Here is a 14,564-nt window from a genome sequence, read left to right as displayed (position 1 = left end):
ACACACTTGAGCTCAGAAGATCATCTTAAAGTCATGTATAAAACACAACAGGAAATGAGCTGATTTCATCATTTATATTGTGATTCTGTTGTGGACTAAAACAAAATGAGCTCAGACAAACACAAAGCCGCTCTCTTCATGTGTTCATCACCTGACCCACAGTCACATTCACACTGATGCTCCATTAGGGGACTTTTATTCTGTCAGGAGAGAAACAGCTGATCAATATTCATGACTGCTGACTCTCCTTCACATTCAGCCGTTACCAGATATTGTTTTAGATGAGCGAGTAATCAGGATTATTTCACACACTTATCATGAGACTTTTATTTGTTTTCAAGAGACTGAAACTGCACAAATATGAGAGCAGCTCAAACCTTCAGCAGGACACAAAACAGCTTCACTTTAGCGTTTAACTCTGCTGCTTTCACACCTCCAGATCCACTGTTCTGCTCTGAAACAGGATTAACACTGCTATAATGTTTATTTGTGTTCTCGCTGAGCTTCATTTTCACACAGAAATGTTGAATGTCGACACCCACAGACAGACACAACCTGGTAAAGTTTTCAAACAGTGAACTGAGACTGCAACTATTAGTGAAATCTATATTAAAGCTCTTCAAATATATTTTAAATATATCTTCAAATAATTTAGATTTACAGTAATTGTTTTTCATGTTTAAATCTGATTTATTCTTGTGTTTAAAGCGTTTGTCATTCCTCTACTTCAGTGTCTCAGACTCATTCAGAAATGATTATTAAATGCTGGATTAATGCACAAGAGAGTTTGGCGAACACGTTTTACACCATTTCAAATATATATTATATGTGCGGCTGTATAAGTCACATACAGCGCTCAGCATAATGGAGGACAGCCCATTCTGAAAATCAAGACTTTCCTCCATTTCTCAGTCAATATAGGCAGTGTATTCTGCTGCATTTAAACAGAACACATTTATTAAACAGATTTATTCATGAACATCATATTTTAGTCACCAAACATATTCAGAAATTGAAAGATAACACAATAAAACTTAAGCTAATATTGCAAAAAAAAAAAATTCCATTGTTTTGCTTCTCTTGATTTTTCCTCTTTTTTTAATTTTGTATTTAATATTTTTCTATAAGACATAAATATGAGTGCCCTAGTTTTTACACCGTTATCATAAATTATTTTGTTAGATGAGCTCCAGATTTGGCTAATCTATTGTATATGCACAAATATAATACTGTAGAGCTTCCTATTAAAATATGAATGTAAAAGAGATTTTTAGTGAGGGGTGTACTTATATATGCTGAGCACTGTATATTGTTCACCCAGAGAGTTTGGGCTAGCTTCTGCATATGGACATTGCTGTACACTGCACTTGATGGGTGAGTGGGGGAGTGTCTGTTGTCTCTCAGGTCTGAATTCATGAGCATTGTCACTCACACATACAGCTGAGATCACCCAAAACAAACTTAACAAAATGTAGATCATTGTAATGTTTTCTCTGAATGAGAGAACAGAATAATTTCACATAATTGTGCTGTAAATATTCTAGTCTACAAGACTGCTTACTCTAAAGTCTCGTTCAGGCACATTCAGTCTGGTTTATGGGTCTTATTTCAGCTACATTTGTTTCTCTAAAACCTACTAACCACACATAATATTTATTTCTACAAAACAGATGTCAGGGCATGTCAAAACATCTCAGGGGTCCCAAAATCACCTCAGACCCCTGAGGGTTAACTACAGGTATAGTATGAGCAGTGTGAAACACAATCACTGATAAACCAAAATTCCTGTTATCTGGGGTTTAGTATCACCCAGGGTTAACATGTTCAAGCATGAAGAGCTCTAATATGAAACTGTCTGACTGTAGTTATTGTAGAGTGGAGAATCATTTACCTCAGTGTGTCCAGTTTACAGTGTTGACTCTTCAGTCCATCAGAGAGCTTCTTCACTCCTGAATCCGGCAGGTCATTGTTACTCAGGTCCAGCTCTCTCAGCACACAGTTTGAGGATTGTAGAACTGAAGACAAACTCTCACAGCACTGAACAGTGAGATTACACATGACCAATCTGAGAAAGAAGAACACACATTATTAAAAACCACACTGTTAATGTGATCTGTCTGATGTAACAAAACAAAAAATATCAATCAATCAATCAATCAATCAATCAGGTGTTTGAACTCAGACCTCAGTGTGTCCAGTTTACAGTGTTGACTCTTCAGTCCATCAGAGAGCTTCTTCACTCCTGAATCTTGCAGGTCATTAATACTCAGGTCCAGCTCTCTCAGCACACAGTTTGAGGATTGTAGAGCTGAAGACAAACTCTCACAGCTCTGAACAGTGAGTTTACACATGACCAGTCTGAGAAAGAAGAACACAGATTTCTAAAAATCACAGTTAATGTGATCTGATGTAACAAAACAATCAATCAATCAATCAATCAATAAATCATTTATCTGATGTAAAATCAAACTATGAGGTTAATAATATGACAAAACTATTGGAATTTGTGTCAGTTAGAATTATTGACTATTGTTATTTAATAAAACTGAATATTAAATGTTATCTAATATATTCCTGAACATGTTTAATGTAAATAAATGCAAAATTTTAGTTTAGATAAGAGGACCACGAGACTTTATATATTTATGAACCTGCAAAATGCAAATGACCAGAGCCTGTCAAACCTGCCGGGTCCAGAAACCTCCTCAGACCTTATTCACATTGCTTCTCTTGTTTCATTTATTTATTTTTTTTTGTCAGAATGACTAAACATCTGACAAATTCCTAAATATATCTTTCCAATAAACCAATTTAAAAATAAACTATAAATATGATCATTAAAAATATAAAAAAATAAATAAAGATTTAGAGGTAATTTATTAAAATAATCATTAAAATACACTGATTTCCTGAACTGATTAAGAAAAAGAGCAACTTTCATTTGAGAAGCCGCATTTTGCAGTTTCTCCACTAATGCTCTTAAATATATCTGGACATTTCCATCTCAATCAAAACACTTTTAATGTTGTAGAGTGGAGAATCATTTACCTCAGTGTGTCCAGTTTACAGTGTTGACTCTTCAGTCCATCAGAGAGAAGCTTCACTCCTGAATCCTGCAGGTCATTGTTACTCAGGTCCAGCTCTCTCAGCACACAGTTTGAGGATTGTAGAGCTGAAGATAAACTCTCACAGCACTCAACAGTGAGTTCACAGCCCTGTAGTCTGTGTAGAGGACAAAGAGCAACACAATCAGCAGTGAGAAATGAGCAGTGTTGAGTGTTCATGAGTTCAGTCTACAGTGATAAAAGCAACACTGGAAATAAACTATATATATATATACTGCTCAAACAATAAAGGGAACACTAAAATAACACATCCTAGATCTGAATGAATGAAATATTCTTATTAAATACTTTGTTCTTTACACAGTTGAATGTGCTGACAACAAAATCACACAGACATGATCACTGGAAATCAAATGTATTAACCCATGGAGGACTGGATTAGGAGTCACACTCAAAGCTGTAGTGAACTGCAGGAATTACTGACACACTCCAGACACATGAGGTCCAGCATTGTCTTGCATTAGGAGGAATCCAGGGTCAACCACACCGGTATATGGTCTCACAAGGGTCTGAGGATCTCATCTCAGTACCTAATGGCAGTCAGGCTACCTCATGGTGTTGTACCATGTTGTTGGGCTGCAACCCCCACCTGTGGACATCGGGCCCTCATACCACCCTCATGCCTCACAACAAGCCTATTTAATTCATTTAGAAACATCTTTTTATTTTTTTATTGATTGAAACTACAATAAACTAAAGCTGTATTTCCCCATTCATATGACTGTACTGAATTATTGAACAGATTATTAATAACTAATCAGAGAGCATTTTACTGAGCTCAGTGTAAAGTTTAGTGTTTAGACCTACAGTAAATGTAATATTAGAGGCATGTCTGCGGCGAGACGGCAATACTGTGTCTAAAATTACACTATTTCTCTGATCAGAAAACAAACACAATTATCCAAGAGCAACACTGTGTTAGATTTGAGCAAATACACATCAACAAATGTCCTATTCAGCTGGAGGAGCACAGGGATTTACAGGGATTTGAGTTATTTTCCAGGATAAACTGTAAAGCAAATGAAGTAGATTATTAAATAAGTACAAATGTTGTTTGTGTGAGTAAAAAGTCAAGAAAAGTTTGTTAAATACGTTTAGAAATGCTGAAATAAATGAGCAAATAAGGAAACAGAACACTGCCGCCGCGTCCCCATGCAGTAATATGGTGTATCAGCGATCTCACAGGGGGACGATATGGCCAGCTAAAGATTTTCTGTTAAAGCAGGGCAGTGATTCACTAAACTGATCTGAGTCTTCAGTGCAGACTGATGTGTGTCTTCTGTGATCAATCAATGAATACTCACAGAGCTCTTCTGCAGTTTCTCACAGCTGCTGTCAGTCTCCGTCTTCCCTCATCATCTGTGTTGAATTTATTAGAGTCTAACTCATCCAGCGGCTCCTCTGACATCTCAATCATGTAGGAGATTGTTGAGCAGTGAGCAGGAGTGAGTTTCTCCTCTGAGTGTTTGTCTGATTTCACAAACTCCTGAATCTCTCTGGCCAGAGTCTGATCTTTCACCTCCAGCAGACAGAGGAACAGATTGATGGATCTTTCAGCTGAGAGACGTTTATCTGTCTTGATCTTGTCTTTAATGTCCTGTGTGATTCTCCTGATGTTCTCTGAGCTCTCCTCTGTGTGTGTCAGCAGATCCTGGAAGAGTCTCTGATTGGACTCCAGTGAGACGCCCAGCAGGAACCGCAGGAACAGATCCAGATGACCATTACTACTCCTGACAGCTTTATCTACTGCTGAACTGAGCAGATCATACAGAGACTTCTCAGAGCTGGACTGTAGAAATTGATCATATGAATATTCTTCATCATAAATCACCCTCAGCGGTTCTCTGTTCTCTGTTAAATGGCAGTAAAACACAAAGAAAGCAGCCAGAAACTCCTGAAAGCTGAGATGGATGAAGCTGTAGACTTTCCTCTGATGAATCACAGATTCCTCCTTGAAGATCTCAGTGCAGATCCCAGAATACACTGAGGCGTCAGTGACGTCTATGCCGCTCTCAATCAGGTCCTCCTCATAGAACATCACATTGCCCTTCATCAGCTGTCTGAAAGCCACTTCAGCAAGTTTGAGGATCACTCCTCTGTTGGACTGCAGGAGTTTCTTTGGATCTCTCTCTTCATACTTCTGCTTCCTCATGTTGATCTGAATCAGCAGGAAGTGGATGTACATCTCAGTCAGAGTTTGAGGGATTTCTGCACTCACATCTTCTTCCAGGAGCTTCTGAAGCACAGTGGAGGAGATCCAGCAGAAGACGGGTATGTGGCACATGATCTGGAGGCTTCTTGCTCTTCTGATGTGGGAGATGATTCTGCTGGCTTGATGCTCGTCGCTGATTCTCTTCCTGAAATATTCCTCCTTCTGAGGCTCAGTGAATCCCTGAATTTCTGTCAGACGCTTGATGTATCTGGAGGGGATCTGATGGGCTGCTGCTGGTCTGGAGGTGATCCAGATGAGAGCAGAGGGAAGCAGATCTCCTTTCAGGAGGCTCCGCATCAACACCGCCACTGATGAAGATTCAGTCACAGCACAAACTTTCTCCTCATCTGAAAAGTTGAGTGTGATTCTGCTTTCATCCAGACCATCAAAGATGAACACAACTCTACACTGCTCATAAATCTTGGGCTCCAGATCTTCAAGTTCAGGATGAAAGTCCAGCAGAAGTCTGTGAAGACAGTACTGATGATCTCTGATCAAGTTCAGCTCTCGAAATGGAAGCACAAACATGAAATCTACATCCTGATGGTCTTTTCCCTCGGCCCAGTCCAGAATGAACTTCTGCACAGAGACGGTTTTCCCGATTCCAGCGATGCCTTTAGTGAGAACAGTCTTGATCTGGGCTTTCTCCTTCTTGATCTTCTCCTCATGTCCTGCTCCAGCTGAGGCTTTGAAGATGTCATTGCAGTAGATTGGAGTGTGTTGTGAGGGTTTTGTTCTGGCTCTTTTCTCCATCTGTAAAACCTCATGTTCTTCATTCACTCCTTCACTCTCTCCTTCTATGATGTAGAGCTGTGTGTAGATCCTGTTCAGGAGGGTTTGAGTCTCTCCATGGTTGATTCCCTCAAATAATCTCTCATACTTGTTCTTCATGCTGGTTTTGTGCTGCTCTTTGACTCTCTGAAGTTCATCATGTTCTGGTTGGAGTGAATCCTGCTGCAGGTCTCCAGTCTGATCATCTCTATACACACTGCAGAAACAACAACAACACAAAGAATCAATGAGTGTGAGTGTAAAGATCCTCTAGTGAAGCCATGTGTGTTTTCTCTGAACCAGCTGAGACACAATACACAGATTTAATCAGATTTAACTAAACACCACACACTGATCACTGTAAAGTTAGTTATAATACTATTTTCCTTCATTTAAATATTTATTATTATTATTATTTATTTGTTATTTGTATGCCGGTTCGAATGTTTTTAACTCGACTGAATGGGCATTATCAGTGGTTATCAGCTGATAGATATGGGCAAGTAGGGGCCTTCTGCTTCTACTAGTAGGCTGTTATCATCCATCCACATGGTTAATCAGCTATAGATCACATACTGCTTTAAGTAACAATAATTATTTACATTAATTATAAAATCCACATAAATTGTGTTTTATTAATGTCTACCTCTCCCCCTACCCTAAACCTAACCATCACAGTAATGTAAAAACAGATCTGAGTCTACTCTATTATCTATTAGTATATGTGGATGGATGATAACTGCCCACTGAGCCTACAAGTAGGTGCAAAAGGTCCCTACTGAACCATAACTATCAGCTGATAACCACTGATAATGCTCATTCAATAGTAATTACATTAGAACCGGCATACAAAAAACTAAATAATAATAAAAATAATATTTAAATAAAGGAAAATAGTATTAAATTGGGTGTTTCATTGTGCTGTCTGTAGTTCTGAAGGTTGTTGTGATCATAGTTATTTAATGTTTTGCATCTCCATCTCTGCTGTCTGAATCTTTCACTGCTTCACCATGACTGTGTTTGCTCTGCTTCTGTCCTCTGTCAGCTCATTTTCTGACTGAATATAGTTTTTGATTCACATGATAATCTCCAGATCATACAAGTGTTTGCTCTCAGAGTTCAGTAACAGCGTTGTCATTTTGCTGCACTTTATTAAAATAATAATAATCAGAGAATCTGAATACATTTTTATCTTAAATCAGAATCTCTTTTGACCATAATTATCAGGTGAAATGTGGTGTGTTTGTCTCACACAACTTGTTTATCAACAGTGTCTACATCTCTGTCTTTTCCCACACTTTGCTGACTATTGTATAAGCCTGTAAACTCACTCTACTAACTCTAACAGTTTGAGCATTGAGACTTTAGTCCCTTATTTCTACTTCAGTACTTCACTAATGATCGGATGTGAGTGTGTGGACATTCAGTTTTAAAGTCTCCTGTAAATGTAACACTTGTTAATATCTGATCTTCTAGAAACACAGGATCATATAAATGCTGCAGTGTGATCATGTGTGTGTAGAGATGATCTACCTGACAGCAGGTTGTGTGTTTTCACTCCTAAATGTTATTGGTCGGATAATAGACTTGTCACTCTTCATAGACACACAGCTGGGCTCTGCTTCTGCTCTCTTCCTCTTACGTGAGCTAAAACAGAGAAGATTAAAGTTGAGCACTGCACACACTGCAAAAACCTGATATTAATCATTCTTCATTTACAAAAACACTTAAATTAATTTCCTTTATATTTGAACAGAAACTGTCTGAATGTGAAAATATCAGCAAACACAGATCAAGGCTCATTTCTAGTAGAGAAAGTCCAACAGAAATGCAGCACTATTAGAGCAGATTAGAGCTGAAACTAATCATCAAATCACTGAATGAAGTCCACAGTGTAGGTGTGGGAGGAGCTTAATCATGCAGGCGTGTCAATCATCATCACATGACTATATAAGCAGCAGTATAAACTGCACTGTGTCAGCTGACTGTTATTCCCGCCTCCAGCAGCTCCCCTTATCCTCCTCCTCATCACTCATTCTTTAGAAGATCACTCACCGGGGGTTTGTCTGCAGAGCTCCAGTCCAGACTTTGAGGACAGCAAGACAAGTTCATTTACCATCATCTATCATGACTGAATGAGCAGGAGAACTCGAGAAATATCAATTCTAGAAACCAAATGTGTTGATCAGCAGCATCTATGAGGCCAACACAACATGATGATGACTGCGCTTCAGTGAAAACAGACTCAGATCAGAGGAATGGCTGATCAGTACAACACAGAAACAGCAGGGGAAAGTGTGCAGGAAAAGCCCTTTATGGCAGGAGATCGGGAACACTTTAGTTTAGCTCACAATTCATACTATTAACTACCGGCTTATTATCTGTGGAATGTGAACATATGAACTGCTCATTAGTAGTCATACAGTATGATCTTATTGTGGATCCCTAACCCTACCCAAAACCTAAACCCACCTTCTACCTCACTCACTATTAATAAAGCGCTGATTGGTTTGTTAACACCATCAATTGTGGCCTGAAGTGTAAAGCGGAGATCTTCAAGCACTATCCTGCAGAGCTCAGATACAACATCTAACATCTGAAACCCAACAGATCCACAACACTAATTACCTGATTCATTTATTATGAAAATACTCATCAGTTGCAGATATTAAAGAGATGATCTACCTGACAGCAGGTCCTGTGTTTCCACTCTTAAAATTCATTGGTTCACCCATAGACGCATCACTCTTCATAGACACACAGCTGGGCTCTGCTTCTGCTCTCTTCTGATGAACTGAGCTAAAAACAGAGAAGATTAAAGTTCAGCGCTGCACACACTGGAGTCAACACAGCAGATTTACTCAACATTTCATCATTAAAACACTGTTTAAACAGCACTTCATGATACTTTTCATGATGATTGTACACAATCTTGCTGGCTGAGTGTGTTAAATATTCAGACAGATTAAAAACACAACTAACAGAGGGTAAATATAATATCCCCAGACAGCACACATATGTTGGGCCGTTGTCGGCTGAAGGTCAACACGTCTGCCCCTTTAATTCTAACATCTATATATGGTCAGCCAAACATACGCATGTTCATTCGGTCGTGTGTTCTATTGTTTCAGCTCATCAAACGTCGGCTCTGCATCGGTTAACGACCAGAGGCCGACGAAGCACTTCATAAGCACTTTATCTCTCATGCCCATGAAAGAATCCAGTAACATATTTGGTTTACAAGTAAGTTTTCGCGTGCATAATAGATTACATCTATTGCGTCAGTCGGTCCAGCTTTAAATTGCCTGCATTAATGCATTAAAACTGACCAAAATATCTACAACATATCATTTCAATTCATTATAATATAAGAAAGTTTTGTTTTCATTGTTATGTTTTTTTAATAATGAAAACATTTTGTCCTGCTGTAAACTGGTTTGCTTTTTTAATTGTGGCTTTTTCTAAAGCATTTTTCCCAGTGTAAGTTAAAATCAAAGTCTGTTCTGCATTCCGGCTGTTAAATTAAAATAAATACCTTTTTACAAAGTGACATCTTTATTTTATATACATGCATTTATATTTAGTGCTTATTTATTTTTGACAGTGAATCTGAGGCACAAATAAAGTGTGACTTTGTTTTGTAACAGTTTATAACAATTTATAAGCTCATCTTAAAAATAATAGCGTATATAAAACCGCTAAATGCATTTTAAATTCAAGATTTAATATAAAAGGTTATTATTTAAATTCTTTATGGAGTGATCATGTTTATTTATGTAAAGTGGTGTGGGAGGAGCTTAATCATGCAGGCGTGTCAATCATCATCACATGACTATATAAGCAGCAGTATAAACTGCACTGTGTCAGCTGACTGTTATTCCCGCCTCCAGCAGCTCCCCTTATCCTCCTCCTCATCACTCAGTCTTCAGAAGGTCACTCATTGGGGGTTTGTCTGCAGAGCTCCAGTCCAGACTTTGAGGACAGCAAGACAAGTTCATTTACCATCATCTATCATGACTGAATGAGCAGGAGAACTCGAGAAATATCAATTCTAGAAACCAAATGTGTTGATCAGCAGCATCTATGAGGCCAACACAACATGATGATGACTGCGCTTCAGTGAAAACAGACTCAGATCAGAGGAATGGCTGATCAGTACAGCACAGAAACAGCAGGGGAAAGTGTGCAGGAAAAGCCCTTAATGGCAGGAGATCTTTAACCCTGGAGAGACACTATCCTGCAGAGCTCAGATACAACATCCCACTTTTTAATCTCAAATAAATGAAAAAAATCACTTGACTCATTTATTATGAGTATAATCACTAGTTGCAGATCTAATAGAGATGATCTACCTGAGGACAGCAGGTGGTGTGTGTTTACTCGTAAAATTAACTCCTGGATTATCAATAGACCGGTCACTCTTCATAGACACACAGCTGGGCTCTGCTTCTGCTCTCCTCCTCTTATATGATCTAAAACAGTTCAGTTTAAAGTTCAGCGCTGCATTTTATATCATTTAATTTATATTAAAACTCTCACAAATAACTATCAAGTATCTTTTTTGTTACAATAGAAGTAATAAATGTAATAATGTGTGAATGTAATGTGTTGGTCTAATACCTGTGTCCTGAAGACAAATACTGATCTCCAGAAGTGTGTGTGTCCTCCATGATGGATGTGTAGAGTGTGATGTCCAGTAGAAACTATAGCAGACACTGAGAAACAATCACAGATGTGCAGTCATTGATCAGCCTTCATCATAGAGCTGAATTCAGCAGGAATAGATCAGCAGCTGTGAAACGAAATCCGAAGTTCGACACGAGTAAACAAAAGAAAAACCGTACAGTCATTATTCATTTGATTATGATAAAATTACATATATATATATATATATATATATATATATATATATATATATATATATATATATATACATATATATATATATATATATATATATATATATATATATATATATATATATATATATATATATACATATACATAACCTTACATGTTTTGTGAAGACATTAAAGATTTAAAGTTGTTCTGCGTTGTAAATGCTGGATTCTGTCTGTTTAAAATGGCGACACAACAATGAAGCCCTTTCACTTTCGTTTATGAAGGGCGGTGATGTGCCGAAAACTGGGACCAAGGGGCGCTGTTCAGTAAAAATAGAGGTAAAGTTGGTTTTATATTCACACATTCAGACTTTCCCCTTAATAATATAATTTCTTTAAAGTATTATTTGCAAACTCTAAATAGTGAAATCATATTAGCACTCAATGACTATCAAAGTTCAACATTGTTCACAATCCAATAATAAACAGTGTTAATGTTGTTTTCAAGCCACACTTGCATGTTAATTCAGATTGAATATTCAAAGTAACATGGTAAACAATATAGAGACTTCTAAATGAACGAATGTGGGAATATAAAACCAACTTTACCTCTATTCAGTAAAATATTAACTCGGGAACGCCTTGCACTTGCACGCGATCGTGAACAAACGATCGAAAATCAAGCGATCCTCGTCGAGTGGCGCAGTAAATGATGTTTTAAGGCTAAGATTGAGCAAACATGTTCATTGGAGAACTTTAATTCACTGTACAGCGACTCTGATTACAGATTTCAGCACAACTGCGTCACGAGTTCAGTGAAAAACATCCGCCTCCGCCACAAACACCCTAAACAGAGCAGATATACAGGATCCCAAAGGAAATGCAGGCAGTTACTTTTAATAAAAAGACATGTAGGGGTTTAGTTAAGTGACTTTACCTGAAGCAGTATAAACACTGGACACGGAGCACAGTAAATACACTGCGGTCACGCCATCTGCGGTTCAGAAAGAGACGGTCACGCTATCTGTGCTTTAAATTGAGGTGCGCGTCTACTCGGTGTTTCGCGGTAAATTAAAGACGCGTGTGTTTAATGCGCTGGAGTTTTATAATCTTGTTTCACTTTATTTCGTGTGAATGAATTCAAATGATAATCAATAATCGTCTCTTTTATTCATATTTGGGTAAATAATTATCATGACTTTGCATGTAGGCTTTGCTATTATTCCTTTGTTTTGCTGTCATTGTGTTTTATTTGCGAGTTTAAAACATAATTAACAGTATTAAAATCATTACCCAGCTGTCATGAGTATTAACACTCCTTTTCATATTTACAATCTACTATTTAGGTGTTTACTGTGTAAGTATGACTGTTTTATTGGTTTATTTGTATTTTTCTGTAAATATTTTCCCCCTTTTTATGTGGAATGTTGCTAAATTAATAAAAAGTACAAATGTTTATTTTCCCTACTTAAATATAAATATATAAGTAATATGAAAAGCATGTAAAATAGAAAAATCATGAAAAATACAGTGTTTTTACTGTATGGTCATATTAGAAAAATCATTAAAAAATAAAATCTAACTGTTTTCTGCCAACTTCACCAGGTTATTGTTCTACATGTCCTGATGTACCAGTGTACCCACTTTTCATATCATATTACTGTTGAATATTTTAATAATAGTGCGCTAAAATCATAAAAAATACAGTGTTTTTACTGTAGTCATATTAGAAAAATCATTTAAAAACAACATCAAATTGTTTTCTGCCAACTCCACCAGATTATTGTTCTACATGTCCTGATGTACCACTGTGCCCACTTTTCATATCATATTACTGTTGAATATTTTAATAATAGCGCGCTAAATCATGAAAAATACAGTGTTTTTACTGAAGAGTAACATTAGAAAAATCATTAAAAAATAACATCATATTGTTTTCTGCCAACTCCACCAGATTATTGTTCTACATGTCCAAATGTACTACTGTGCCCACTTTTCATAACATATTACTGTTGAATATTTTAATAATAGCACTAAAATCATGAAAAATACAGTGTTTTTAACTGTATGGTTATATTAGAAAAATCATAAAAAAACAAAATCAAATTGTTTTCTGCCAACTCTACCAGATTATTGTTCTACATGTCCAAATGTACCACTGTGCCCACTTTTCATAACATATTACTGTTGAATATTTTAATAATAGCGCACTAAAATCATAAAAAATACAGTGTTTTTAACTGTATGGTCATATTAGAAAAATCATAAAAAAATTAAATCAAATTGTTTTCTGCCAACTCCACCAGATTATTGTTCTACATGTCCAAATGTACTACTGTGCCCACTTTTCATAACATATTACTGTTAAATATTTTAATAATAGCGCGCTAAAATCATGAAAAAATAGTTTTTTAACTGTATGGTCATATTAGAAAAATCCTAAAAAAACTAAATCAAATTGTTTTCTTCCAACTCCACCAGATTATTGTTCTACATGTCTTGATGTACCACTGTACCCACTTTTCATAACATATTACTGTTGAATATTTTAATAATAGCGCGCTAATATCATGAAAATACAGTGTTTTTTACTGAAGAGTCATATTAGAAAAATCATAAAAAAATAACATCAAATTGTTTTCTGCCAACTCCACCAGATTATTGTTCTACATGTCCAAATGTACTACTGTACCCACTTTTCATAACATATTACTGTTAAATATTTTAATAATAGTGCGCTAAAATCATGAACAATACAGTGTTTTTACTGAAGAATCATATTAGAAAAATCATAAAAAAACAAAATCAAATTGTTTTCTGCCAACTCCACCAGATTATTGTTCTATGTGTCCTGATGTACCACTGTACCCACTTTTCATAACATACTACTGTTGATTATTTTAATAATAGCGCGCTAAAATCATGAAAATACAGTGTTTTTAACTGTATGGTCATATTAGAAAAATCATAAAAAAATAAAATCAAATTGTTTTCTGCCAACTCTACCAGATTATTGTTCTACATGTCCTGATGTACCACTGTACCCATTTTTCATAACATATTACTGTTGAATATTTTAATAATAGCGCGCTAAAATCACAAACAATACAGTGTTTTTACATGTATGGTCATATTAGAAAAATCATAAAAAAATAAAATCAAATTGTTTTCTGCCAACTCCACCAGATTATTGTTTTATGTTTCCTGATGTACCACTGTGCCCACTTTTCATATCACATTACTGTTGAATATTTTAATAATAGCGCACTAAAATCATGAAAAATAGTGTTTTTAACTGTATGGTCATATTAGAAAAATCATAAAAAAAACAAAATCAAATTGTTTTCTGCCAACTCCACCAGATTATTGTTCTACATGTCCAAATGTACCACTGTACCCACTTTTCATATCATATTACTGTTAAATATTTTAATAATAGCGCGCTAAAATCATGAAAAAATAGTTTTTTAACTGTATGGTCATATTAGAAAAATCCTAAAAAAACTAAATCAAATTATTTTCTGCCAACTCCACCAGATTATTGTTCTATGTGTCCTGATGTACCACTGTACCCACTTTTCATAACATATTACTGTTGAATATTTTAATAATAGC

General features: G+C 36.2%; 3 protein-coding genes across 5 annotated transcripts in view; 2 read left to right on the top strand and 1 right to left on the bottom strand.

The window, feature by feature from the left end:
* The window catches only part of LOC137491176 (NACHT, LRR and PYD domains-containing protein 3-like), a 16,721-nt gene extending 4,794 nt beyond the window's left edge, over positions 1–11,927 (bottom strand). The window contains exons 1-9 of one of the 2 annotated variants that reach the window (XM_088650131.1): positions 11,887–11,927; positions 10,729–10,823; positions 10,461–10,580; positions 8,794–8,907; positions 7,642–7,755; positions 4,430–6,325; positions 3,049–3,222; positions 2,185–2,358; positions 1,892–2,065 (exon numbers count right to left, since the gene is read on the bottom strand). In XM_088650131.1, coding sequence (XP_088506257.1) covers positions 1,892–2,065; positions 2,185–2,358; positions 3,049–3,222; positions 4,430–6,325; positions 7,642–7,755; positions 8,794–8,907; positions 10,461–10,580; positions 10,729–10,778 — 2,816 coding nt within the window. In that variant the 5' untranslated portion in view covers positions 10,779–10,823; positions 11,887–11,927. The remainder of the gene's footprint in view (positions 1–1,891; positions 2,066–2,184; positions 2,359–3,048; positions 3,223–4,429; positions 6,326–7,641; positions 7,756–8,793; positions 8,908–10,460; positions 10,581–10,728; positions 10,824–11,886) is intronic. The other variant, XM_088650132.1, reaches the window with a different exon arrangement.
* LOC148681268 (uncharacterized) overlaps positions 1–14,564 on the top strand; it is a 482,092-nt gene that overhangs the window by 221,478 nt on the left and 246,050 nt on the right. The gene's annotated exons all lie outside the window — the stretch shown is intronic.
* LOC141377041 (uncharacterized) overlaps positions 1–14,564 on the top strand; it is a 441,555-nt gene that overhangs the window by 255,757 nt on the left and 171,234 nt on the right. The window lies entirely within an intron of this gene.

Source organism: Danio rerio, chromosome 4 (genome assembly GCF_052040795.2).
Source record: "Danio rerio strain M-AB ecotype USA chromosome 4, GRCz13ab, whole genome shotgun sequence".
Lineage (NCBI taxonomy): Eukaryota > Metazoa > Chordata > Actinopteri > Cypriniformes > Danionidae > Danio > Danio rerio.
The sequence above is the reverse complement of the archived record's forward strand: the minus strand, read 5'-3'. Positions and strand labels throughout refer to the sequence as shown.